Genomic DNA, 25,531 nt, shown 5'->3' on the forward strand with positions numbered 1-25,531 from the left:
CTGGGAGGAGGTAACTATGGGGAGAGAGTGGGAGGGGAGCTGCTGCATTGTAAATTTTGGTCAATAACATGAGACAAAGTATATGTGAACTGCTGTATGAAAAGTGAATTTACTCTGTAAATCTTCACCCAAATCCTAAAAAAAAAAAGACTACAGTCTGCAGTATGGATTACACCTCAATATAAAGAAAACAAAAATCCTCACAACTGGTGCAATAAACAGCTTCATGATAAATGGAGAAAAGATTGAACTTGTCAAAGACTTCATATTACTTGGTTCTACAATCAACACCAATGGAAGCAGCAGTCAAGACATCAGACTATGTATTCCATGGGGCAAATCTGCTGCAAAAGACCCCTTTCAAGTGATGAAGATCAAAGATGTCTCCTTGAAGACTAAGGTGCGCCTGACACAAGCCATGGTATTTTCAATAGCCTCATATGCATGTGAGAGCTGGACAAGGAATGAATAAGGAAGACTGAAGAAGAGTGGATGCTTTTGAGTTGAGGTGCTGGCAAAGAATACTGAAAGTACCATAGACTGCCAGAACAAACAAATCTGTTCTGGAAGAAGTGCAGCCAGAATGCTCCATGGAAGCATTGGCCAGACTTCATCTCACCTACTTTGATCATGTTTTCAGAAGGATCCACTCCCTGGAGAAGGATATCATGGTTGGTAAAGTTGACGGTCAATGAAGAATGGGAAAGCTCTCAACAAGATGGATAGACACAGTGGCTGTAATGATGGGCTCAGGTATAGCAAAGATTGTGAGGCTGGCACAGGACCGGACAGTGTTTCATTCTGCTGTGCATAGGGTGACTTGACGGCACCTAACAATAACAGTTTCCATGGGTATTGATTGCAGATCCAAGTAAAATTAAATCCCTGACAATTTCAATATTTTCTGCATTTATTGTGATGTTGCTTATTGGTCTACTTGTGAGGATTTTTGTTTTCTTTATGTTGAGGTGTAATCTGTGTTGAAGACTGCAGTCTTTGATCTTCATCAGTAAGTACTTTAAGCCATCCTCAGTTTCAGCAAGCAAGGTTGTCTTCTGCCTATTGCAGGTTGTTAATGAGTCTTCCTCCAATCCTGATGCCACATTCTTCTTTATATATACTCAGGTTCTTGGATTATTTGCTTAGCATGCAATTTGAATAAGTGTGGTGAAAGGATACAACCCTGATGCACACCTGTCTTATTTTAAACCATGCAGTATCACCTTGTTCTGTTCAAATGAATGCCTCTTGGTCAATATACAGCTTCCTCCTTAACACAATTAAGTGTTTTGGAATTCCCATTCTTTGCAATGTTATCCATAATTTGTTATGATACACATAGTCAAGTGCCTTTGCATAGTTAATAAGACACAGGTAAATATCTTTCTGGTATTCTTTGCTTTCAGCCAAGATCCAACTGACATCAGCAATAATATCTCTCATTCCATGTCCTCTTCTGAATCCAGCTTGAATGTCTGGAAGTTTCCTGTCAACATATTGCTGCAACCATTTTTTAATTATCTTCAGAAAATTTTACTTGTATGTCACAATAATGATATTTTACAATAATTTCCACATTCTGTTGGATAATCTTTCTTGGAATAGGCATAAATATTGATCTCTTCCAGGCAGTTGGCCAGGTAGCTGTCTTTCAAATTTCTTGGCATAAATGAGTAAGTGCCTCCAGCACTAAATCCATTTGTTGAAATAGCTCAATGGGTATTCCATCAATTCCTGGAGCCTTGTTTTTCATCAATTCCTTCAGTGAAGCTTTGATTTTTTTCCTTCAATACCATTAGTTCTTGATCATATGTTACTCCTGAAATGGTTGACTATCAATCAATTCTTTTTGGTACAGTGATTGTGTATGCCTTCCACCTTCTTTTGATGCTTCCTGCATCATTCAATATGTTGCTTATAGAATCCTTCAACAGTGCAACTTGAGGCTTGAATTTTTTCTTCAGTTCTTTCAGCTTAAGAAATGCCAGGTATGTTCTTCCCTTTTGGTTTTCTAATTCCAGATCTTTACATATTTCATTCTAATACTTTATTCTGTCCTGAGGTGCCCTTTGAAATCTTCTGTTCAACCCTTTTATTTCATCATTTCTTCCATTTGCTTTAGTTACTCTCCATTCAAGAGCAAGTTTCAGAATGTTTTCTGACATCTATTTTGGTCTTTTCTTCCTTTTCTGTCTTTTTAATGACCTTTTGCTTCCTTCACGCATGACCTTCTTAATGTCATCCCACAACTCATCTGGTCTTCGGTCACTGGCATTCAGTGTCTCAAATACATTCTTCAGATGGTCTCTAAATTCAGGTGGAATATAATCAAGGTTATATTTTGGCTCTTGTGGACTTGTTTTTATTTTCTTCAGCTTCAACTTGAACTTGCATATGAACAATTGATTGTCTGTTCCACAGGCAGCTCCTGGCCTTGTTTTGACTGATGATATTGAGCTTCTCCATCACCTCTCTCCACAGATATAGTTAATCTGATTTCTGTGTATTTCCTCTGGCAAGGTCTACCTGTTTAGCCTTTCTTTATGTTGTTGAAAAATGTACGTGCAATGACTAAGTCATTTGTCTTACAAATTCTATCATGCAATCTCCAGCATCATTTCTATCACCAAGGCCATATAGTCCAACTACTGGTGATTCTTCTTTGTTTTGAACATTCATGTTCCAATCACCAATAATAATCAATACATCTTGATTGCATGTTTGGTCAATTTCAGACTGCAGAAGTTGGTAAAAATCTTCAATTTCTTCACCTTTGGCTTTAGTGGTTGGTACATAAATTTGAATAATAGTAATATTAACTATTATTCTATCTCTGACAGCACTATATTGCAGGATAGATCTTGAAACGTTCCTTTTGATTATGAGTGTGATGCCATTCCTTTCAAATTGTCATTCCCAGAATAGTAGACCATATGACTGTCTGGTTCAAGATGGCCAACACTAGTCCATTTCAGCTCACTAATGCTTAGAATATTGATCTTTATGCATTTCATTTCATTTTTTACAACCTCCAAGTTTTCTAGATTCATACTTCATACATTCCATGTTCCAAATATTAATGAATGTTTGCAGCTGTTTCTTCCCATTTTGAGTCATATCTCATCAGGAAATGAAGGTCCCAAAAGCTTTACTCCATCCACATCATTAATGTGAACTCTACTTTGAGGAGTCATGTTTTGAGTACTTTCCAACCCGAGGGGCTCATCTTCCTGCACTATATCAGACAACGTCTCACTGCCATTCGTAAATTTTCCAGTCATATCAGGCAGTGTTTTACTGCCATTCATACATTTTCCAGTAATATATCAGACAGCGTTTCACTGCTATTCATAAGTTTTTCAGTGGCTAATTTTTTCAGAAGCGGATGGCCTGTCCTTCTTCCCAGTCTGTCTTAGTTGGGAAGTTGTGCTGAAATTCTTCACCATGAATGACCCTGCTGGTATGTAAAACACCAGTGACATAGCCTCCAGCCTCATGAGAACACATAAGGCACCACAGTACAAATTAGGCATAGGTACTTAGTCTAACCTTTCATTCCTAGTAAAGGAAATAAAAAGTGTGTGAAACGCAGGTCTTCCTGGACTCCCCAAAAACCTTGAGAAAGCAACAAAAAAGAAGAAATCAAGCAAGTGATGCATTCCTTAGCTCACAATTCATTGCATTCCTCCCACTTTTATTTTAATACTACTGCAGTAAAGCAGAGAATACCACAAAGATATTCATTGTGTTTTATTGGCTATGCAAAGGCGTTTAACCATGTGCAACAGAACAAATGATGGATAACACTTCAAAGAATGTGAATTCCAGTGCTCATGTGGAACCAAGAGACACTCATTTGAATAGAATGAGAGGATGCTTCATGGTTTAAAAATCACAAAAAGTGTGTGTCAGGGTTATATCGTTTCATCATACATATTCAATCTGTATGCTGAGCAAATAATCCCAGAAACTGGACTATATGAGAATATGGTAGCAGGATTAGAGGAAGACTCATCAACAACCTGTGATATGCAGATGACACAACCTTGCTTGCTGAAAGCAAAGAAGACTTGAAGCTCTTACTGATGAAGATCAAAGACTATGGCCTTCAGTATGGATTATACCTCAACATAAAGGAAACAAAAATCCTCACAACTGTTCCAGTTAAACAACAGCATGACAAATGGAGAAAATACTGAAAATGTCAGGATTTCATTTTACTTGGATCCACAATCAATGCCCATGGAATCAGCAGTCAAGAAATTAGACATCATATTGCATTGGGCAAATCTGCTGCAAAAGACCTCTTTAAAGTGATTTAAAAAAAAAAAAAAAAAGCAAAGATGTCACTTGAGGATGAAGGTGCGCCTGACCTAAGCTATGGTATTTTCAATCACTTCATATGCATGTGTGTTAGGCTGGGTTCTCTAGAGAAGCAAAACCAGTAAAGCTTAAACATATATATAGAGAAAAATTTATCTTAGGAAAATGGCTCACACACTTAAAGAAGCTGGCAAGTCCCAACTTCCTGGATCAAACGTCAAACTGGAGGCTTTTCCTGGGGTCACACAGCTGTAGCATCTGAAGAGCTCAAGGTTGGCAGGCAGTATACTTACTGGCTGTTGATTCCAACAGATGATGAATCCAGGATCACTAGGCTGAATGGTGGATTGTTCGCTCATGGACAGTTGTAGGCAGCACAACAGGATCCAGATCCACAGAAGAATCTCTCATTTTCCCAGGATGTCTATATACATATTGGAAACAGGCCACATCCCTAGGGAAACTCCCTTTCAATGGATTGGCTGCTCAAAACATATACATTTGATCTCATCATGGGAATAACCACATCACAACTACTTAAACCACTCAGAATTGTGGTCCAACCAAGTTGACATGCAACCCCACCTATCACAGCATACAAAAGCTGGACATGAATAAGGAAGACTGAAGAAGAATCGATCCATTTGAACTATAGTGTTGGCAAAGAATGTTAAATATTGTGGACTGCCAGAAGAACTAACAAATCTGTCCTGGAAGAAGTGCAGGTGGAATGCTGCTTAGAAACAAGAATGATGAAACTTCTGTCAGTACTTTGGACATTTTATGAGAAGTGTCCTGTCGCTTGAGTAGGACATCAGGCTTGGTAAAGTTCAGGGTCAGGGGAAAAAGAGGAAACTCCTCAAGGAGATGGATTGCAACAATGGATTCATACATAGCAATGGTTTTGAGGATGGCATGGGACCAGGTAGTGTTTGTCCTGTCCTACACAGGGTCGCTATGCATCAGAACAACCAGTCAGAACCTAACAGCAACAACAAGGCTGAGGAGCAGCCATCACCTGCCTTGGTTATACCCAGTGCAGGTCTCGGTTCGTCCTTCACACTGAGGGTACTTACCCTGGGATCTCACCCGTGGTAAACAATGAAACAATAATAAAATAAATCTATATATTATACACTTTGGATTGCCGTAGTATGCAGAAAAATAACCATGAGGACCTAATTGAGTTGTTGACCCTCACACTTGGATGCTAAGATGTCTATGTGCTGGTCTTATTTAGAGGGTATAATTATGCCCTTGACGTGACGTTTCTCCAGTTCGCTGTTTGGAAAAAGAGCCTTTCCCTGACGACTCTGGGTGATTCCCATCCTGCCCCTACTGAGCCCTGCTGTGTTCGAGGGATGGGACGTGTGAGCCCAGAGAGGCTGAAAGGTGGAATGGAGGGGTTCCTGAACCGGAAAACGAAGAGAAGCGATAGGTTTTGGAGTGAAAGGGGAGAGGAATTAGTGTGATATTTAGGGCCAGTTGTTTTTCTCTGCTGAATGTCTGGGTTGAACCACTTAACCTTTCATCAGCAGCCAACCGCTTTAACCACAGCATCTCCAGGGCTCCTTCCAGAACACCTGAGTGTAAAATTTCGGAAGAGGACTTGGGGACAGGGGAGCAGACGATTTGTCAACAAAGGCCGGGAGGGGCCAGAGCTGATCCAGTTTCGGAAATGGAATGCTAGGAAAGCTCGGGAGATTTGATCAGTGAGGAAGAGGGCAGCCGGCAAATACCCAGCTACTAGGGAGCTCTGGTAGCATAGTGGCTAAGGCACTTGACTTAACCAGAAGGCTGGCGGTTCAAACCCACCAGCCACTCCTCGGAAGGAAGGTTGGGCAATCCTACTTCCGTAGTGATACTGCCTCGGAAACCCAAGGAGGGGTCGCTATGAGTCAGGGCTGACTCGAGGGCACATAACAACAACAACAACAGGCGATTGCGGGATTAGACGCCCGCGACTCCTGTCTGGCTGGCGCTGGGCCCTGGGCGCGGTGGGCGGAGCCCTCTCGGGAGCCGCCCCCTCGGCCGGTCCTGCGGTGGGGCTGGCCTCGTGGTTACATAACAAACCTGAGTGGGCCGCTGGGGAGCCGCTCGGCGGCAACGGGGGGCGGGGCCGGGGCGGGGCCAGGCCTGCAGGGGCCAGGCAAGATGGCGGCTATGGAGACAGAGGCAGCACTGCTGACCCTAGAATCGTTGCCCACGGACCCGCTGCTCCTCATCTTATCTTTCTTGGACTACCGCGACCTAATCAAGTAATGGAACGACATGGATGGCAAGGGTGGGCGCATGGTGGGGGGAGAAGCCAGTGAGGCAGGAGGGAATGAGGCCCGGCCTGTCGACAGGATCCCGACTCCTGCGGCAGACCAAAGGTGACGCCAGGGCCACCCTTATCCTGCACAGCCACCCTGGGGGCCCAGACGAGACAGAGGTGGAAGGGCCTTGCCTTGACGTCTTCTTCCCATCTAGGGCCAGGCCAGAGGAGCGACACGAGCTTTCTCTCCCAGGCCTCGGCGAGGCCCGATTGTAAGGGAGGGAAGTGCTGCTTCCTGATGCCACCGCGCCGCGCCCCGCGGACCCTAGCGCCCTGTACTCGCTGGCCCGCCTGGCCTCTGCCCTGTCTGGACCCTGCTTGACCGCTTTGGAAAATCACGTGGACAGGTCGAGCTCTCTTTTCAGCCCGGGTTCCAGGCCTGCGGAGTTTGATGCTGGATTGGGCAGGTGGGGCTCCCGAGCAAAGGAGTCAGGCTGCCCCTAATCCCCTCGCAGCCAGGTGCGGTTTTCCGCTGCGCCGTAATTGCTGGCAGGGCACACTTTCGGACTTCTACTCTAGAGAATTGTGTGTTGCTCAAAGCCTTCCTCTTCACAGTTGAATGCTGGATTTTGTTTTTTCGGTACTGACTTGTACATTTTGGGTTTCCCACATCACAAGCATTTGTTCCAAAAATAAACAGTGGTTGCTGGTGAGGGTGGTAAAATACCCAGTTCCTTCAGAGTTTGGAATTGTCTGTGATGGTGGAAGAAATGACGCATTCCTCCCCCTCCCCCTAGGTGTTAGAACTGTTTACACCCTTGACAGCGGGTAACATGGCTCAGAGTTTCTTATGCCACCGCTTACATTTGCAGAGGAGGAAAAATCGCCCTTTTAGGATGGGTAGGTGCGATTGAGGTGGTTGTTGTTTTAAATTATATTGGAGTCTAGCTACTTGAGGATTGTGCCGCATGTATTAGGATTACATTTAGAAATACAGACTTCTTGGAGTTACAGGTAGGTTGGCCCAAGCCGTACCAGAGGGATAATCCGAGTTTCTGGCTGCTAGCTATATTAGTGGGAGCTCTGGTAGCATAGTGCCTAAGGCACTTGACTGCTAACCAGAAGGCTGGAGGTTCAAACCCACCAGCCACTCCTCAGAAGGAAGATGGGGCAATCTACTTCCGTGGTGATACTGCCTCAGAAACCCGGGGAGGGATCGCTATGAGTCTGGGCCGAGTGGATGGCACATAACAACAACAACAACAACAAGCTATATTAGTACCTGATAACGCCCCCCCCCCCACCGCAAGTATATATTTATTCAGTTTTTTCCCAAAGCGGAAAACTAAAGTTTTATCTTTTCTTTGGAAAAGGCTGTTCCAGCAGCAGACAGTTTTCATCTGAAGTTTTCTGTTGCTATTACCTTTTACAAATCTAACCCCCCTCACTTTTGATCATGGGCTACATTGCTGTCAGAGCGATTTTGCTAAGATCAGGGCAGGCTCTGTGGTTCTCCTGCTTAAAAACCTGTCATCCCCCCTTGGTGGTTACAGACTTTTTAACATAAACTTCCTGGGGAGGGCACTTAAAGCCTTTATTATTTGGCTTATCTAAGATCTTTCAGTCCTTATTTCTCTTCCACTATCATATTTGCGCTGTTTACTCTTGCCAAATCAGACTGGTGCCAGCATTCCACACACTTCTGTAGTTCTGTGGCTTAAGCTCTTGACCCTGTCTGGAATGCCCGCCTGCCTCTTCGCAACCTGGCAAGATGAAATTCCCTTAAAACTTCCTCTCCTGACTTTTTTCTCCACCTTCTTCTTTCCTCTGCAAAATATATTTGCCATGCTAGATAGATTGTGTACTTCTTGGGTGCAAAGACTATCTTGTTTATCTTTGTGTTCACCACTTAACATTTCATCAACATTTTTTTTTTTTTGAGTACTTGTTGTGTGCCAGCCTGTTAAATGTTAGGGATACAATAGTGAACAGGATAGACAAGCTCCCTTTCATGAAGCTTAAAGTGTAGTGGACATGATGGAAAAATAAGTAAACAAGTACATAATTGTAAGGTGCTAAGTTTCCTTCATAGCGAAGGAAATACACAGATTGCTGTGGTAAAGAATGGGAAAGGGAAGGAGAATCAAATTCAAATTGGAAGGAGCTGCCGTGTATGAAGGATGGTGTAGAGCTGTCCTGGCAGAAGGAACAGTGTGCTTGGAAGTCGCTTGGATGGTGGCATGGCCTTTTGGAGGAGCTGGAAGGCTGGTGTGGCCAGAGGTAGGGAGTGACTCACCGGCAGAGTGGCTTGCATTGAGGCTGGCCAGATCATGCAGGAGCTTGTAAGCCAAGGTGAGGAGATCAGATTTTATTTAAAATGCTTCAGGGAGTAATTAAAGTTTTGAACAGAAGTGACATGATCCCTCCATAAATCTACTATGGAAGTAAATTGACTTGAGTACCATTGTATTTTATTCACAGAAAAGTTTCCAAGTTACTGCCACTTTCCTGCGCTATGCATCCCAGCTTTGTCAAGGGTCCAGCCTATTGCTGAGCCCTGGCATGTTTGGTACATATTTGCTGAACTGGATTGGATTGGACAGATTGGCCCATTGGGATCATCTTATAACATCCGCTACACCACTTGGTTTTTAAATTGCATGATGCCTTCTCCTTGCCAGGGTGATTTATTGTGTAGTAGTCTTAACCCTCTCTGCATCAGAATCACCTGTGGCACTTTTTAAATATGCATATACCTAGATCTCACCTCAAGCTTTTGGTGCAGTACTTCTCAACCTTAATTGTGCATCTAAACTGCCTTTGGTACTTATCCAGAGATTCTTTTATGTTGTTTAACTGCCCGGAGTGGGGAAGATGAAGAGGGGAAAAAGAGGAAATGGAAACTGAATTCAGAAAACCAGAGGGATTCCTCCATTTATGAAAGTTAGTTTGGGCATCTGCTGAGCTTGGCAGAAGAGGATGAGGTTGATGTAACTGTAAAATCTGAAAATCAAACAAAGCCTGTTCCATTTACCATAGATTGGTTTTTGACATGTCCTGCCAATAACCTATACAAACCCCTGGTGATTTAAGATTCTGTTAACTGATCAGCTATTGTCCAGGTGAGATCTTTGAGCGCCTGCTTTCTGTAACTTGTGATTCCTCTTTTGAAAGGATAAAGATCCATTTAGCTAATCTTTGGTTCCTTCTTGCCAAATTAAGCATGTAGGGTAGCATTTACAGAATTAGAGTGCTGTTGTGTTATTACCTCTATATAGTAAGAAAATTGTTTCCTTCAAAAAGTCCTTGCTATTGAACAGCTGATACTAACTGTATACCCTGAATATTGACCAGAACTGTTATGGATTTGACACCTTGTGTAGGTAGACTCCAATAGTTGCTGTAATTAAAAAGTGGCATTGGGTGTAATATTTCTTTTCTTCTTTAAGGAAAACTTAAAACAAGCAAAGAATCTGTGGATTTAGTAGCAAGGAAGTTTCACAGAACTTAAAAAATAAAAGTCACTTTGTTTACATCTGAATAACATTTCTTCCAGGGAGCTTTGGTAGCGTAGTGCCTAAGGCACTTGACTGCTAACCAGAGGCTGGCGGTTCAAACCCACCAGCCACTCCTCTTGGAAGGAAGGTTGGGTAATCTACTTATGTAGTGATACTGCCTTGGAAACCCAAGGAGGGGTCGCTATGACTCAGGTCGACTCAATGGCACGTACCAAATACCAATACGAAATACTAACATTTCTTCCTATATGGAGAAATGACTATTGCAGTAATGAATGTGGGAAAGCTCCTTGATTTCAGATAAACTCCAACAGAATTATATATTACAGAGTTTCATATGAAAGTTACAACTGCAAAGATTTCAGGGTTTATTTGTGAACTCAAATATGTAAAATTTCATTACTCACAAGGTAATTACATGAGCTAACTAACATGTTAAACAGGTTCTAGAAAATATTGAGCAATTATAAGGGTAGAAAATGGCTAATACAGAAAAGAAAAAAGAATGAAACAAAACTTTAAATTTAATTTTTAATCTTTATTTTTAAATTATTTTCTTCTTTTCTTTCATACTTAATCATGAATCTGGTTACTGCCAGTTGTTGCCATGTCAGTCGAAGACTTAGCCAGCTATCAAATCATGATCCACTGTGGAGAAGACATTGCAAAAAATACTGGCTTATATCTGAGTGAGTATGCTGGGAAATGTATGTTTTTTGATAATAGGCCCTTGGCTTCCTGATTGTTCTCTTTAGCCCTTCCCTATCTATGTCTTTTGATGGCTCTTCCTGCCAGTAATTATTGTTCTCCAGAGTCTGTCTTTGGCCACTGCTCTTCTCGCTCTTTGAACTCTGTTGCATCAACTGTTGTGACTGACCACCTGTGTGCTCCTAACTCCCAAACCTGAAACTCCAGCCCTAAGATCCCTGAACTTCACAATTGTTTATATAACTGTCTTCTGGACCTTTCCATTGTATGCCCCTAGGGGTTCACTGAATTCAATACATGTTAACAAATTTGACTGAATAAAAGCCAAGAATTTGACAGAATAAATAGCAGTTGGGAGTTGGGAAAGGTGAAAGAAAAGGGTTGCTGTTGGTTGCTGTCAAGGTGGTTCCGACTCATGGCAATCCCATGTGTGCAGAGTAGAACTGCTTCGTAGGATTTCTAAGGCTGGACCTTTCAGAAGGAGATCACTGGGCTTGTCTTCTGAGGTGCCTCCGGGTGGGTTCAGACTGCCAAACTTTTGGTTAGTAGTCACGTACTTAATCGTTTGAGCCAGGTAGGCAACCACAGGAAGGGGCACCAAACCAAAACCATTGACATCAAGTCAATTCTAACTCATACTCATGGTAACCCTATAGGACAGAGTAGAATTGCCCCATAGGGTTTCCAAGGCTGTAAATCTTTATGGAAGCAGACTGCCTTATCTTTCTCCTGCAGTGTGGCTGGTGGGTTCAAACTACCAATCTTTTGGTTAGCAGGTAAATGCCTTAACCACTGTGCCACCAGAGCTCCTTTTGGAAAGGGTGGGGATGCTTATCATCTTTTTCTCAGATTGAAGGCATTCAGGGTAGAAACTGAAGTTGGTGGAATAAAAAGTAGAAGTTAAAGTGTATTTAAAGTACTAAGCCATCCAGTAAAACTAAAAAATAACAGTTACCAAACATAGGCAATGGAAGAGCAGGGAAGGGAGGATTTTAAGTGTTGCTATATCCTCATTGTTCACTTTGGAATGACAGCCGGGATGAATTACCAGTAAGCAAGGTAAGCATGGGCTTACTTCTGCTTACTTACTAATCTGTAGTGAACATGGAGACTGTTCATTCCAGATTAGTAATTAAGCATAAGTAAGCCCATGCTTACCTGCTTACTAGGTACTCTTTCCCTGTCAGGGATAGTAAATTTGAAAAGAAGCTTTGATTCTCTAAGAAGGTGCTGTGGGGTTGGGAGAGAGACATATGCCAGCAGCCATACCTAGAAGGCAGAGTCTTTGATGTGGTGAATATGAAATTGTTCAGTACAGACTGATAAGTAACTACAAGTAAGCCCGTGCTTACCTTGCTTATGAGGTGAGTCAGTACTGGATGATAGTAGATATATAATTGATTCTCATTAATCATGGTACTTACGGTCTACAAAGTCACCATAAACATTGAATTAGTGAATATTGAACCATTGCTCCTAGGGGAAATACAAGGTTTGATTCCTGTAAGCCTCTGATCACAATGTTTTTGTCAACCAATCAATACATAACTCTGTTTTTTGTATTTCTGTTTAAAAGACACCTTATTTAATATATACTGTTGATTCATTAACATTAAATTCACTCCCAACAGCACTATAACTTACGCTTGAACGAAGCTTATCTAACACAAATATTTTTTTCTATAGGACAGATCACAGCCTTCTTGTGCTTAGGAACACTAAACAACACTTCAACACTGGTTGGCGGGGAGATGGGGGACATTTTAAACAGTGAAATATCTAAGAAAAAGCATACAAATGTGAAAAAACATGGTAATTAATTGTTATTGTTGTTAGTTGTCATCCAGTCAGTTCCAACTCATGGTGACCCGTGTGTGCAGCAGAACTGCTCCAGAGGGTTTTCAAGGCTGTGACCTTTCGGAAACAGATTGCCAGGCCTGTCTTCCAGGGTGCCTCTAGTTGGGCTCAAACCACCAACCTTTCAGCTAGTGCTGGAGTACTTATCCATTTGCATCACCCAGGGACAATCATGGCAATTAATAGACCCTGAAAAGGACAGTTGCTTGTGGTAGGAGAGATTTATTTTACCTTAGCTGGGAATATGCGTATTGGGTAACTCAAATTTTTTGTTGCTGTGCATGTATATATAAATGACTGAAAGTACCATGAGTATTGATGTAGGGGTTACAAATTTTAGTGAGATGGCAATCCACAAATAATGAGAATCTACTACACTGTGTAAAATTAATAAATCAAGAACTAGAGGCACAAACATTTAGAATTAATATAGATATATTTCAGAAATGACTAAAGCTTCCTTTGAGGAGTTGCACTTAAAGTAGACTGGTTTTTCATTATAAGTTCTTTCGTACTATTTGGTTTTAATAATACATGAATAATTTGAATTAACAATAAGATACTTCCCTTCTCTGTCCCTAGCCCCAACAAAAACAACCCTGTTTTGAAACTGCCCTCTTTTTTTCTCATTACGTTCATTCAATTACTAAACCTTTCTGATTTTAGCTTCCGTTTCTTGGATCTTCCTGTTCATTTCATCTTAGTTATCACATTTTTATTTTAGTTCATCATCTCTTATTGGGACCACTCAAAACTCTCGGCTCCTTTCTATGCCTCTAGTTTAACCAAACCAAAAACCAAACCCTGTTGGATTGATTGCAATTCGTAGTAACCCTATAGGACAGAGTAGAACTGCCCCATATGGCTTCCAAGGCTGTAATCGTTATGTAGGGAGCTTTGGTGGTGAAGTGCCTAAGGCATTTGACTGCTAACCAGAAGGCTGGTGGTTCAAACCCACCAGCCACTCCTCGGAAGGAAGGGTGGGCAGTCTACTTCTGTAGTGATACTGTCTTGGAAACCCAAGGAGGGGTCACTATGAGTTGGATCTGACTTGAAGGCAAACACAACAACAAAAACAATCTTTATGGAAGCAGACTGCCACATCTTTCTGCCATGGTAGGTTTGAATTGCCAACCTTTTGGTTAGCATCCGAACCAAAATGATACTGCCTTGGAGTCTGTTCCAATTCATAGCAACCCCCATTGAGTTTCCAACGCTGTATATCTTTACAGAAGCAGATCACCTCATCTTTCTTCCACAGAGCAGCTGATTGGTTTGAACCGCCAACCTTTTGGTTAGTAACCAACTGTCTTAACCACTATACCACCAGAGATCACCCCTTAAATTTACCCCTCCCAAACCACATCCACAAACCCAATCTTTTAACTCCCCTGTTAAACCCTTCAGTGGCTCTCTTTTTCTACAGAATAGAGTCCAAGCTCATTAGTATGTTACTATAAGGTTTCTGTGGGTGCATTATTCTCTGCCTCTGGTGACTCTTCAGTTTACCTTTCAGTAATATTGAAATACTCCATAGCTCACTATAGACACTTGAAGGTCCCTGGGTAATGCAAACAGTTTATGCTTGATTGCTAAACTAAAGATTGGCAGTTCATACTCACTCTATGGCATGGCAGAAGAAAGGCCTGGCAATCTGTGTCCATAAAGATTACAGCCAAGAAAACCCTGTGGGGCAATTCTGTTCTGTAACACATGGAACACCATGAGTAGGAATTGACTTAACTGCAGTGGGTTTGATTTTATTTATAGACACCTTGCTGTTTTACACGTCTGTGCTTTTGCTCATGCTGTGTCTTCCACATGAGCAGGAACCTTCCCATCTTTTTTGAAGCTTTCTGGAATCTCCAGGTTGGGTTAAGAACTCTTCCTTTGTGGTCCCAGAGCACTCTGTCAGTACTTCTGGCTTAGTCTTAACGTGTTACTGGAGTTATCTACATAACTTTTTCTCCCTGATTAGACTATATATTTTTCAAGACAAAAAATGTGCCTTATTTTTTATGTTCTCAGTGGCTAAGTGGATACTCAATAAATGTCTGTGGAGTTGTGCCAAATAGAAATGTTACACCGTGTAATTGCTTTGATGCTTTACGATACTCTGGTTAGTACTATCCAATATAAGTATGTTTAGATTATTATATCATATTCTAAATATTCTCTAAAATAGAAAAAATGTATCTTTTTAAATTTTATAATTGGTATGTAACTTAAAATTCATACCCTACATACTCTTCACGTAATATTTTATTAAGGGTTAGAAAATTTGGACAAAAATAGGTAAAAAGGAAGCCACGTAATTTATAATCCCACCATGCCAGCTATAACTCCTTTTAGAATTTTTGGTGTATCATTTTGTGCTATTTAGTCTGTATATATGGCTTAAATAAATAAATGAAAAAAAGGCAAAAGCCCAAATTCCCAATAAAATATGTTGATAAGTGTCTAAAATATGCTAATGTTATATCAAAAGATGGTTAATCTCTCTCTTTTTTTTTAAAATCTATTTAGAGAAGAGAAAACACAGAAGAATCAGTGTTGGAAATCTCTCTTCATAGATACTTACTCTGATGTAGGAAGATACATTGACCATTATGCTGCTATTAAAAAGGCCTGGGATGATCTCAAGAAATACTTGGAACCCAGGTGTCCTCGGATGGTTTTATCTCTGAAAGGTACTGGTAATACAGGGTCTCCCTATCTTATTTTAGTTGCTATTATTGTAAATAGGTTACTTTAAATACTTTGGATATCTGTGCATATGTGCTAATCCAGCATTGTCTGTAATTCACCATTCATTCACATTTGGCCAAGGAAGTAGAAAACTGATACTGCTCTAAGGACTATGTGTCCTTACTGTAGTAAGGACAAGGCAGTTACCCTATTTCTGCCTACCTTGGAACCCACTTGGTTATTTATTTGAAGAACAAGCTGAATTCTTTTGTTTACATTTGTTTTAAATAAAGAAACTAGTAATACTGAGATTGTTTGATGATAACTATTGTGATTTCTTTAAAAAAACTTTTTTTTTTTTAATTGAAAAAACTTTGCCTTCTGTATCACCCTCTCCTACTTTTAGTACAAGTAGGAGGGAAATACACTTGTTTGACAGTCTAATATTTGGAAAAAACGTGGGTCCTTAAGAGTGTAACAGCAACATATAAGAGTTTGGGAATTTTTATTCATATTTTGACATTTATGAAACAGTGAAACTGGGATTTAGAGTGTAGTCTATTTGACCCCAGAATCTGTGCTCTTTCCCTAGACTATTATTATCCAGTTTTGGCAAGAAATAGCAAGCTATTTCCCGTTAACTTTACTTGTAAATTTATGTCTACGATAGTGCAGTTAGAAGGCAGATATATTGCTACTTAATCCTTCATTACCCACCCACTGTCATCAAGTCAGATCTGACTCATAGAGACCCCTCCTTGGGTTGCCGAAGTAGTATCACTACGGAAGTAGATTGCCCAACCTTCCTTCCGACGAGTGGCTGGTGGGTTTGAACCGCCAGCCTTCTGGTTAGCAGTCAAATGCCTTAGGCACTACACCACCAGAACTCCAAGTTATTTCACATGTCTCTACTGAAAGGAATTGTACACATATTTTTGTTTTGCTAAGCTAAAATTGGGACCAGTTCCTGTCAAAAGTTTTCATTCCTTTAGAACTAAGGTCTCTTTGGAAATGGCATTCCTTTTTTCTTTTGTTTTAATTTGGAAATGGTATTCCTTTTGCATTCCATATTTCCACTGTAACTTCCCATGCACATATTCCTTTCGTACAATTATGACTGCATGACCAGGTGCTGAAAATGAAATTGCCTGAAGGTAGAAGAAAGAATGACTTGGCAGAGAGAGTAATACTTTGAAGGAAAGTACCCTTGACTAATGTTTTTAATAGCTTCTTATAAGAAATGAAAAATATTAGTCACCTGGTATGAGGTTAAAAAATTCACACGTGAAAAATAATTCTGAAGATAATTATTTGATGATGATCAGTAAAATAGATAAGAGCTTAAAATAGCTATCATTTATTAAACACAGCTAGGCACTAAGCCAAGTATTTTGTGAATGTTACTGCATTTAATTTGCAAAAAATCCTATTAGGTAGATAATTACCATTCTAATTTTATAGGCATACTACCAAGGCATGAAAAACTAAGTAAGTTGCTTACCATCACAAAGCAAAAGGCAAAGCCAGGTTTTGAATGTAGGGCTGACTCCAGAGCTGTGGTCTCAATCATTGAAGGGAGAGCTAAGCAACTATTCTATTTTGTTTAGAATGTCTTTTTTTTTAAAAAAGAAAAAAAAAAAAAAGAACAAACTCTGAAAAACTCATTCCTAATGAGTTGATTCCATCTCATGGTGACCCTGTAGAACAGCATAGAACTGCCCTATAGGATTTCCAAGGCTGTAATCTTTATGGAAGCGGATTGTCACATCTTTCTACTGGTAGGTTTGAACCACCAACCACTCAGTTAGCAGCAAACTCTTAACCACTGTGCCACCAAGGCTTGTTTAGAATGTCTTAGGTCTGTTAAAGAGCTAAAGAAACATTAGATATTTGGAATATGAGAATATAGGTATGATTCTCCTTTTAGGCACAGAGCTACTGAGAAAAGGAGAAATTAAGGATATATGGCAACTTTTTCTTTCTTTTTGTCCTTGTACTCAATTTGGTATTCCTAGGCTCTCTACTCACTGTTCTGTACCTGGAAGTTGGGGGTAAAGTTGTCAGAAAATTCCTTGACAGCCTTTTTTTTATTCCCCTGGGTTGGAATATAATAAAGGCTCTTTAGAATCTAGAATGCTGGGGATTCTAGGAATTTTGTTGTTGTTGTGTGCTGTCAAGTCAATTCTGACTCATAGTGGCCCTATATGACATTATAGAACTGTCCCATAGAGTTTCCCAGGCTGTAATTTTTACAGGAGCAGATTACCAGGTCTTTTCTCCCATGATGTGACTAGTGAGTTTGAACCAGCAACATATCTATTAACAGATGAACGCTTATCCATTGTGCCACAACTTTAGACCTATAAATTTTAGGATTGAATCAGGAGCCTAGCTACTCAGGTGCCATAGTACCTGTTTCAGTTTTAGGGATATAGTTGTTGTTGTTGTTGTTGTTATGTGCCATCGAGTCGGCCCCGACTCATAGCGACCCCTCCTTGGGTTTCCGAGGCAGTATCACTACGGAAGTAGGATTGCCCAACCTTCCTTCCGAATTATTAGGGATATAGAGGTGGTAGATAAAAAAGAAAGTTGGAAAGCAAATAGTAATTAAACATGGGGAAATTTTTGTTAAGCATATTGAAATTGTCGTATATTGATGTTCTTACATTGTATCTTTGAAATTTGTATTTAACATAAGTGTGGCTTAAAATTACACAGTTGGAAGGAACCTTTAGAGGTTATTTAGACCAAGGGTTGGCAATCTTTTCAGTAAAAGACTAGATGTTAAATATTTTAGGCTTTGTGAGCCTGATGGTCTCTGTCACAACTATTCAACTCTGCTGTTATAGTGGAAAAGCAGCCATAGATAATATATAAATTAATAGACATGGCTGTGTTCCAATAAAATTTTATTTACAAAAACAGATAGCAGCTACTCAAAATGATCTATAGAGTCAATGCAATCCCAGTCAAAATTCCAATAGCCTTCTTTACAGAAACAGAAAAACTAATACTCAACTTTTATGGAAATACAAGATGCCCCAAATAGCTAAAACAATGCTGAAAGAGAGAAACAAAGTAGGGAGACTCATACTTCCTGATTTTAAAACATACTATTAAGCTGCAGTGATCAGAGCAGCCTAATACTGGTATAACAATAGACACATAGACCAATGGAACAGAACTGAGAATCCAGAAATAAACTCACACATCTGTGGTCAACGGATTTCTTAGAAGGATGCTAAGTCCATTCAATGGGGAAAGAAGAGTCTCTTCAATAAATGTCCTGGGAAAATGAGATTTCTATACCAGAAAAATGAAATAGGATCTTTGCCTCACATTATACAAAAAACAAATACAAAATGAATTAAGGACCTAAAAGTAAACTATAAAACTGTATAATTCTTAGAAGAACAAGCAGGGGCAATGAGATCATACCTAGCTTTCATCAATGCATTATCTAAATATAATAACGGAAGCACAAACAACAAAAGACAGATAAATGAGACCTCATAAAAGTTTAAAAGTGTTCATCAGAAAAAAAAAGTGAAAAGACGGCCTACCAACTGGGAGAATATCATTGGAAACCATATATCCAATAAGAATCTAATAACCAAAACATATATAAAACTTTGACAACATCAAAAAGGCACATAATCTAGTCATAAATAGGGCAAAGGGAAATAGGCATTTCACCAAAGAGAACATTCGAATGGCCACCAAACACATGAAAAGGTACTCCGCATCATTAGTCATCAGAGAGATGCAAATCAAAACCACAGTGAGATAACATTATACTCCCACTAATGTGGCTAAGATTTGAAGAAAAAAAAGAAATGTTGGTGAGGATGTGGGAAAATTGGAACCCTTATGCAGTTCCTCAAAAAACTAAAAATAGAACTACCATATGATCCAGCAGTTCCACTCCTAGGTATATGCCCGAAAGTCTTGAAAGCAGAGACTCAAAAAGAGGCTTGTGCACCAGTATTCATTGTAGCACTATTCACAGTAATCAAAAGGTGGAAACAGCTTAAATGACCATCAACAAATAAAAAGATAAACAAAATGTGAAACATAGGTACAATGTAATACTACTCAGCCAGTAGTAGAAATTAAGTCTTGATAGATGCTACAGTATGGATGGGGCTTGAAGACATTGTGCTGAGTGAAATAAGTCAATCATAAAAGCATAAATATTGTATGACCTCACATATAAAAAGACAAGAAAAAGCAAATGTGTAGAGACCAAAGTTTATTTGTGGTTACCAGGGGGTGGGAGGGATAAGGGAGGTTAATAGTGATGGAAAAATCAAATTGATGAAGGGAAGAGTTGCACAGCTGATTATTGTAATTGCTGTCAATAAGTTGTATACCTATAAAAAGGTGAATTGGCAAAAGTGTGATTTATTTACAGCTACAACAATAACAAAAAGAGTAGCTGCTGAAGTACAGCCAAACACCTCATGGGATTTGGTTCCTTGGTTTGGAGATTTAGGGTCATGGTTTCATGGAACATCCCAGGTAATTGGCCTAATAATGTGTTTAGTACTTCTGTTCTACCTCCTAGTTCATTGTATAGTGCCTGGGATCTTAAAAGCTTGCAAGAGGTGATCCAAGGCACAATTGGTTTCTATTCACCTGGAACAACAGAGGAAAAGGAGAGGCAAGAATAGGAGGAGGATACGGAATGTGTGACTAATTGCCTCCATGAACAAGTACCTCTTTTGCCATGAGACCAGAACTGGATGGTGCCTGGCTACCATTACTGGACATTTTGATCAAAGATTCCATAGAAGAATCCTGATCAAAGGGGGAAAATGAAGAACAGAGTTCCAAATTTTCATAGACTCTAAACTTTCAGGAGCCACAGAGGGTAGATAAACTCCTCGAACTATTGCCCTGAGATAATCTTTAAACTTTAAACCAAAAATAGCCCCTGAAGTCTTCTTGAAACCAGTTAACTAGTATAAAAGGTCTGCCTCAAGCTTTACGCTCTTTAAGAACTATTTATATGGGATCAAATTGACAATAGCACCTTGAAAGATTACATAGGAACCTTAGGGGGAAGTGAGTTCATGTTAATGAAGGAGGAATAGCTCAGGAAAGGAGGGATCTTGAAAGATTACGTAGGAACCTTAGGGGCAGTGAGTTCATGTTAATGAAGGAGGAACAGCTCAGGAAAGGAGGGTGAGGTGGCTGCACAACTTGAGGAATGCCATCGGTGCCACTGAGCTGTACAGGTAGAAATTGTTGAGTCGGTGTATGTTTTCTGTGCATATTTTTAACAACAACAAAATAAAATTTAAAGGAAAAAAACCCAGCAGGACCTTCCATAAATTAAATTTCTGTGTGCTTCCAAAGACTTCTCCAAAAGAGTAAAAAGAAAACCTACAGATTGGGAAAAAATATTTGGCAATGACATATCTAAAATTTATAGAAAACTGCAACACCTCAACAACAAAAGGACAATCCAGTTAAAAAATGGGCAGGAGACATGAATGGACACTTCACCAAAGAGGATATTCAGGCGGCCAACAAACACATGAAGAAATGTTCATGATCATTAGCCATTAGAGAGATGCAAATCAAACAGCATGAGATACTGTCTTGCCCCAGCACTAGTAGCAAAGTTCAACAAGACAGAAAATAACAAACGCTGGTAAGGATGCAGAGAGATTGGAACTCTCATACGCTGCTCGTGGGACTGTAAAATGATACAGCCATTTGTGGAAAGCAGTATGGCAATTCCTTAAAAAGTTGGAATTAGAAATACCATTTGACCCAGCTATTCCATTACTAGGTATATATCCTAAAGAAGTGAGAGCCAGGACAAGAACAGATATATGCACACACATGTTCATCACAGCACTATTTACAATAGCAAAAAGATGGAAACAACCTAGGTGACCGTCAACAGAAGAATGGATAACCAAACTATGGTACATACAATGGAATACTGTGCAACCCTAAAGAATAATGTAGAATCTGCAAAACGTGGATGAACTTGGAGGACATTATGCTGAGTGAATAAGTCAATCACAGAAGGACAAATATTAGTCCGTTATTGTAAAAAGTCAAGGAAAGGTTTATATATGGAAGGAAATTTTCTTTGTTGGTTACCAGGGGTGGGAGGGGAGGGAAGGGAACATTGCTAGATAGGTAGAACCAAGTATTGATTTGGGTGAAGGGAACAGCAATGTACCAAATGTGAGTGATCAACACGTAGCATTGAGGAAGAGGAAGACAGAGAGGTACATGGAAGGTACAGGTAACAAAGATGAACCCTTTTGTACATACAGTACTGTGTTGTCAGCGATGGCAAACATTGATATATACAGGTACATAGATGCGTGGACAGGCTGAACTATTAGGTATGTCTGTGCAGGGGGGAGTGTGCCCAAGACTATGTATAGGGTTGGCAGACAATGTTTCTACAAGTGTATTGGTATATTCTGTAAGAATTCCCAGCAGGTATATAGTAGAGCTGACAAGGGACAAGGTTATAGTTACTTTTTGGACACAGCCAGCTACCCAGAGGGAGTAAATTGTTGGACCTGTGGGCCAGGACCATGGTCACAGGGGACAACAAGCTCAATTGGCATAACATACCACACAAAAACATTGTTCCAATCCTATTTTGGCGAGTAGTGACTGGGATCTTAAAAGCTTGCAAGTGGCCATCTAGATGCAACAATGGGTCTTTCCTTGTCCAGAGGAAAAAAAAAATTAAGAACCAAAGACGCATGGAAATAATTAATCCAAGGGACTGGTTGACTATGTGATCCTCAGCCTATATGACTATGAGACCAGAACTAGATAGTGCCTGGCTACCACTGTCAACCACTTTCAGGGGGGATCTATGTAGGAGATCCTGGATAGAGTTGGGAGAACAGTGTGGAACAAAACTTAAAATCATTTTTTTTAAAAAAAGGACTAGGTTTGCTGGTCTCATAGAGCCTCATGGAACCACTGAGGCTATGGCCCCCAGGTGCCCTTCAGGTCTGGAATTGAACCCACTCGTGTGGCTTCCAGCGAAACAAAAGACAGACATATGAGCTGAACGTTTACACTAACTAGGTACACTCCTTGGCGAGATCAATCATGGGAGACCAGAAGGGCTATGTATGCACAGGGAGACAGCTTGGGGGGGCAGCAGTACGTGGGAGGGAAGGACACAGGGATGAAGGTAACTATGGGTAGGAAGTGGGAAGAGAGCTGTTGCATTGTGGGAAATTGCAGTAAATGTTATGAGACAAAATTTATGTGAACTGCTGTATGGAAAATGAATTTGCTGTGTAAACTTTCACCCAAATCACAATAAAAATTTAAAACAAAAAAACAAAAAAACCCAGCAGGCTGAATTTGGCCTTCAGGCTAGAGTTTGAGGATCCATAATTTATGTCAGTACCCTTATTTTACAGGTGAAGGAGCAGAACCCAGAGAGGTTAGATGACTTGTGCTAGGTCCCATAACTAGTGACAGAGATAGGACTCTAACCTATGTTTCTAGGTTCCTAGTAACTTTTCCATACAAGTACATAACCGAAAAAACCCAAACTCACCACCATGGAGTCAATTCTGACTCACAGTGACCCCCTTTGGGCAGTCTTTACAGAAGTAGATTGCCCATCCCTCCTTCTGCAGAGTGGTTGGTAGGTTTGAATTGCCAGCCTTCTGGTTAGCAATCACATCCCTTAGGCACCATCCTACCAGAGCTCCTTAGAAGTACATAAGGGGGAAGGAAAGGGAGTGAACATTTGTCAAGTGTCAGTAAGCCACTCTTCAGAAGGAAGATTGGGCAATCTACTTCTGTAGAGATACTGCTTTGGAAACCCAGGGAGGTGTCACTATGAGTAGAATCGACTCAATGGCAACGAGTTTTAAAGCACTTTATTAAGCATATGATAAGATTTTGTATTTGATATTGAATCCATCAACCACTCCTTGGAAGGAAGGTTGGGCAATCTACTTCTGTAGTGATACTGCCTTGGAAACCCAAGGACAGGCCACCATGAGTCCGGTTCCACATAACAACAATTGAATTTTTAATATTTAATTCTCTCAGATAGATAGTATTTAGCCTTCATTTTACAGATGAGGAAACAGAATTAAAGAGGTGAAATAACTTGCTAAAGAACACACCATCATGAGGTGATGAAATTGAGATTTGAACCCTGATGTAAGATTATTAGGGAGCTCTGATGGCATAATGCCTAAGGCACTTGACTGCTAACCAGAAGGCTGGTGGTTCAAACTCACCAGCCACTCCTCGGAAGGAAGGTTGGGCAATCTAATTCCGTAGTGATACTGCCTCGGAAACCCAAGGAGGGGTCGCTGTAAGTCAGATCCAACTCGACGGCACATAACAACAACATGAGATTATTACTCAAATTCTGTTGTGTAAAGATTCCTCTTTAAACCTTGATTTTATTGTATTCTATACAAACATTTCCTTCTACGTCTATCTTTGGCATGTTCGTTATTTTTATTACTTTTTTCCTGTCTAGTTATCTTTTTTCTTCAAGAAATTATTGGTGTTCTGTATTAAATGTTATTTGTTAGATGTCCAACCTGTAGCACACACCACAAAAATTTTAGTTTCTTTCCTCATCCAACATATGGATTCAGACAGCTGTTCAGCTTGATTCTCTGTAAACTAAACTATCTTTTTTTAAAATAAGTGATATTTTGAAATAATTTTAGGCTTGTTGGAAAGTTGTAAAGTAGTACAAAGAGTTTCTGTACACCCTTACCCACTTTCAATTTCCCCTGACTTATCATCTTACGTTACCATGGAAACTTGTCAAAACTAAAATGCCATCTTTAATACATTACTGTTAACTAATCTCTAGATTCATTTGGTTTCTAGCAGCTTTTCATTAATGGCCTTTTTTCTGCCCAGGATCCAATCCAGAATACCACATTGCATTTGGTAGTATACTGTGGTCTGTGACAGTTTCTCAGCCTTTCTTGCTTTGCAGGATCTGGGAAGTTTTGAGAAGTGTTTGTCAGGAATTTTGTACAACATCCATCAAATTGATTTTGTGTAATGTTTTTCCTGTTACGATTATTAGATTGGGGTCGTGGGTTTCTAGAAAGATTACCATGGAAGTGAAATGCTCTTCTCATCACATATGTGGGGGCACATGATATCCATTGACATCACTGATGATGTTAGCTATTGTACAGAAATGTGCACAGATTATAAGCGTATGAGTCAGTGAATTATCACAAAGTGAACACTCCATGTAGCACCCTCTGGATCAAAAAGTAGAACATTATCTGCACCTAGGAGCTCCTTCATGTCACTTCCTTCTTCTACACTCATGCCACAGAGTAGTTTTATGTTTTTGAACTTTATATAAATTACATGATTAAGTATATATTGAATTATTATGCATGTATGTAGTATGTGTAAATTGTTTCTGCTGTTTGTGAGATTCATCCATGATGTGTGTTGACAGTAGTTTGTTCGTTCTTGTTGCAGTGTAGCTCCATTATGTGAGTAGACCACAGTGTACACGTTCATTCTGCTATTGATGGATATTTAGCTTATTTTGTCCTTGTTACTACAAATAATTCTCTAGATCATTTTTGACATACATATAGATGTTTCTATTGGGTAAATATCTAGAACTGTATTTAATAAGTTGTAGAATATCCTTATAATTAAACTTTAAAAGATACTATCAAATTTTCACAATGATTTTACCCATTTATATTCCTACCGTTATTTTATGTTGCCTTTCTGTTTTGTTTTAGCCTTTCTTGTAGGTGTGTAGCGGTGGTTTTAATTTGCATTTCCTTGAGAATGTAGAATAATGACAGCTTTATTTCTAGCTTTTCAACTCCTAGGTCATTTATTTCTTTTACTTGCTTTATTGTAGTGGCTAGGTCCTTCAATATAATGTTGACTAGAAATGATAGTGGGCATCCTTACCTTTCTGATCACAGAGGGAAAGGTTTCATCATTTCACCTTTAAATAGGATGTTTGCTGTAGGGTTATTATAGAGACTCTATTAGATTGAAGGAATTTCATTTGATTCCTAGTTTGGAAAGAGGGTTTTTTTTTGTTGTTTTCTAATAGATAATTGAATTTTTCGAAGCCTTTTCTGCCTTGTGACATAGGGTTTTCCTTTTTCACTGTTAATGTGGTGAATTACACTGATTTTCTGAATGT

General features: G+C 39.9%; 1 protein-coding gene across 1 annotated transcript in view; it reads left to right on the forward strand.

Moving 5' to 3' along the window:
• Positions 1-6,477: 6,477 nt before the first annotated feature.
• FBXO3 (F-box protein 3) overlaps positions 6,478-25,531 on the forward strand; it is a 44,725-nt gene continuing 25,671 nt past the window's right edge. Inside the window, exons 1-3 of the mRNA XM_007943271.2 lie at positions 6,478-6,581; positions 10,698-10,787; positions 15,190-15,353. Coding sequence (XP_007941462.1) covers positions 6,478-6,581; positions 10,698-10,787; positions 15,190-15,353 — 358 coding nt within the window. The remainder of the gene's footprint in view (positions 6,582-10,697; positions 10,788-15,189; positions 15,354-25,531) is intronic.

This window comes from Orycteropus afer, unplaced genomic scaffold (genome assembly GCF_000298275.1).
Source record: "Orycteropus afer afer isolate SDZICR_OR568_19922 unplaced genomic scaffold, OryAfe1.0 scaffold00103, whole genome shotgun sequence".
Lineage (NCBI taxonomy): Eukaryota > Metazoa > Chordata > Mammalia > Tubulidentata > Orycteropodidae > Orycteropus > Orycteropus afer.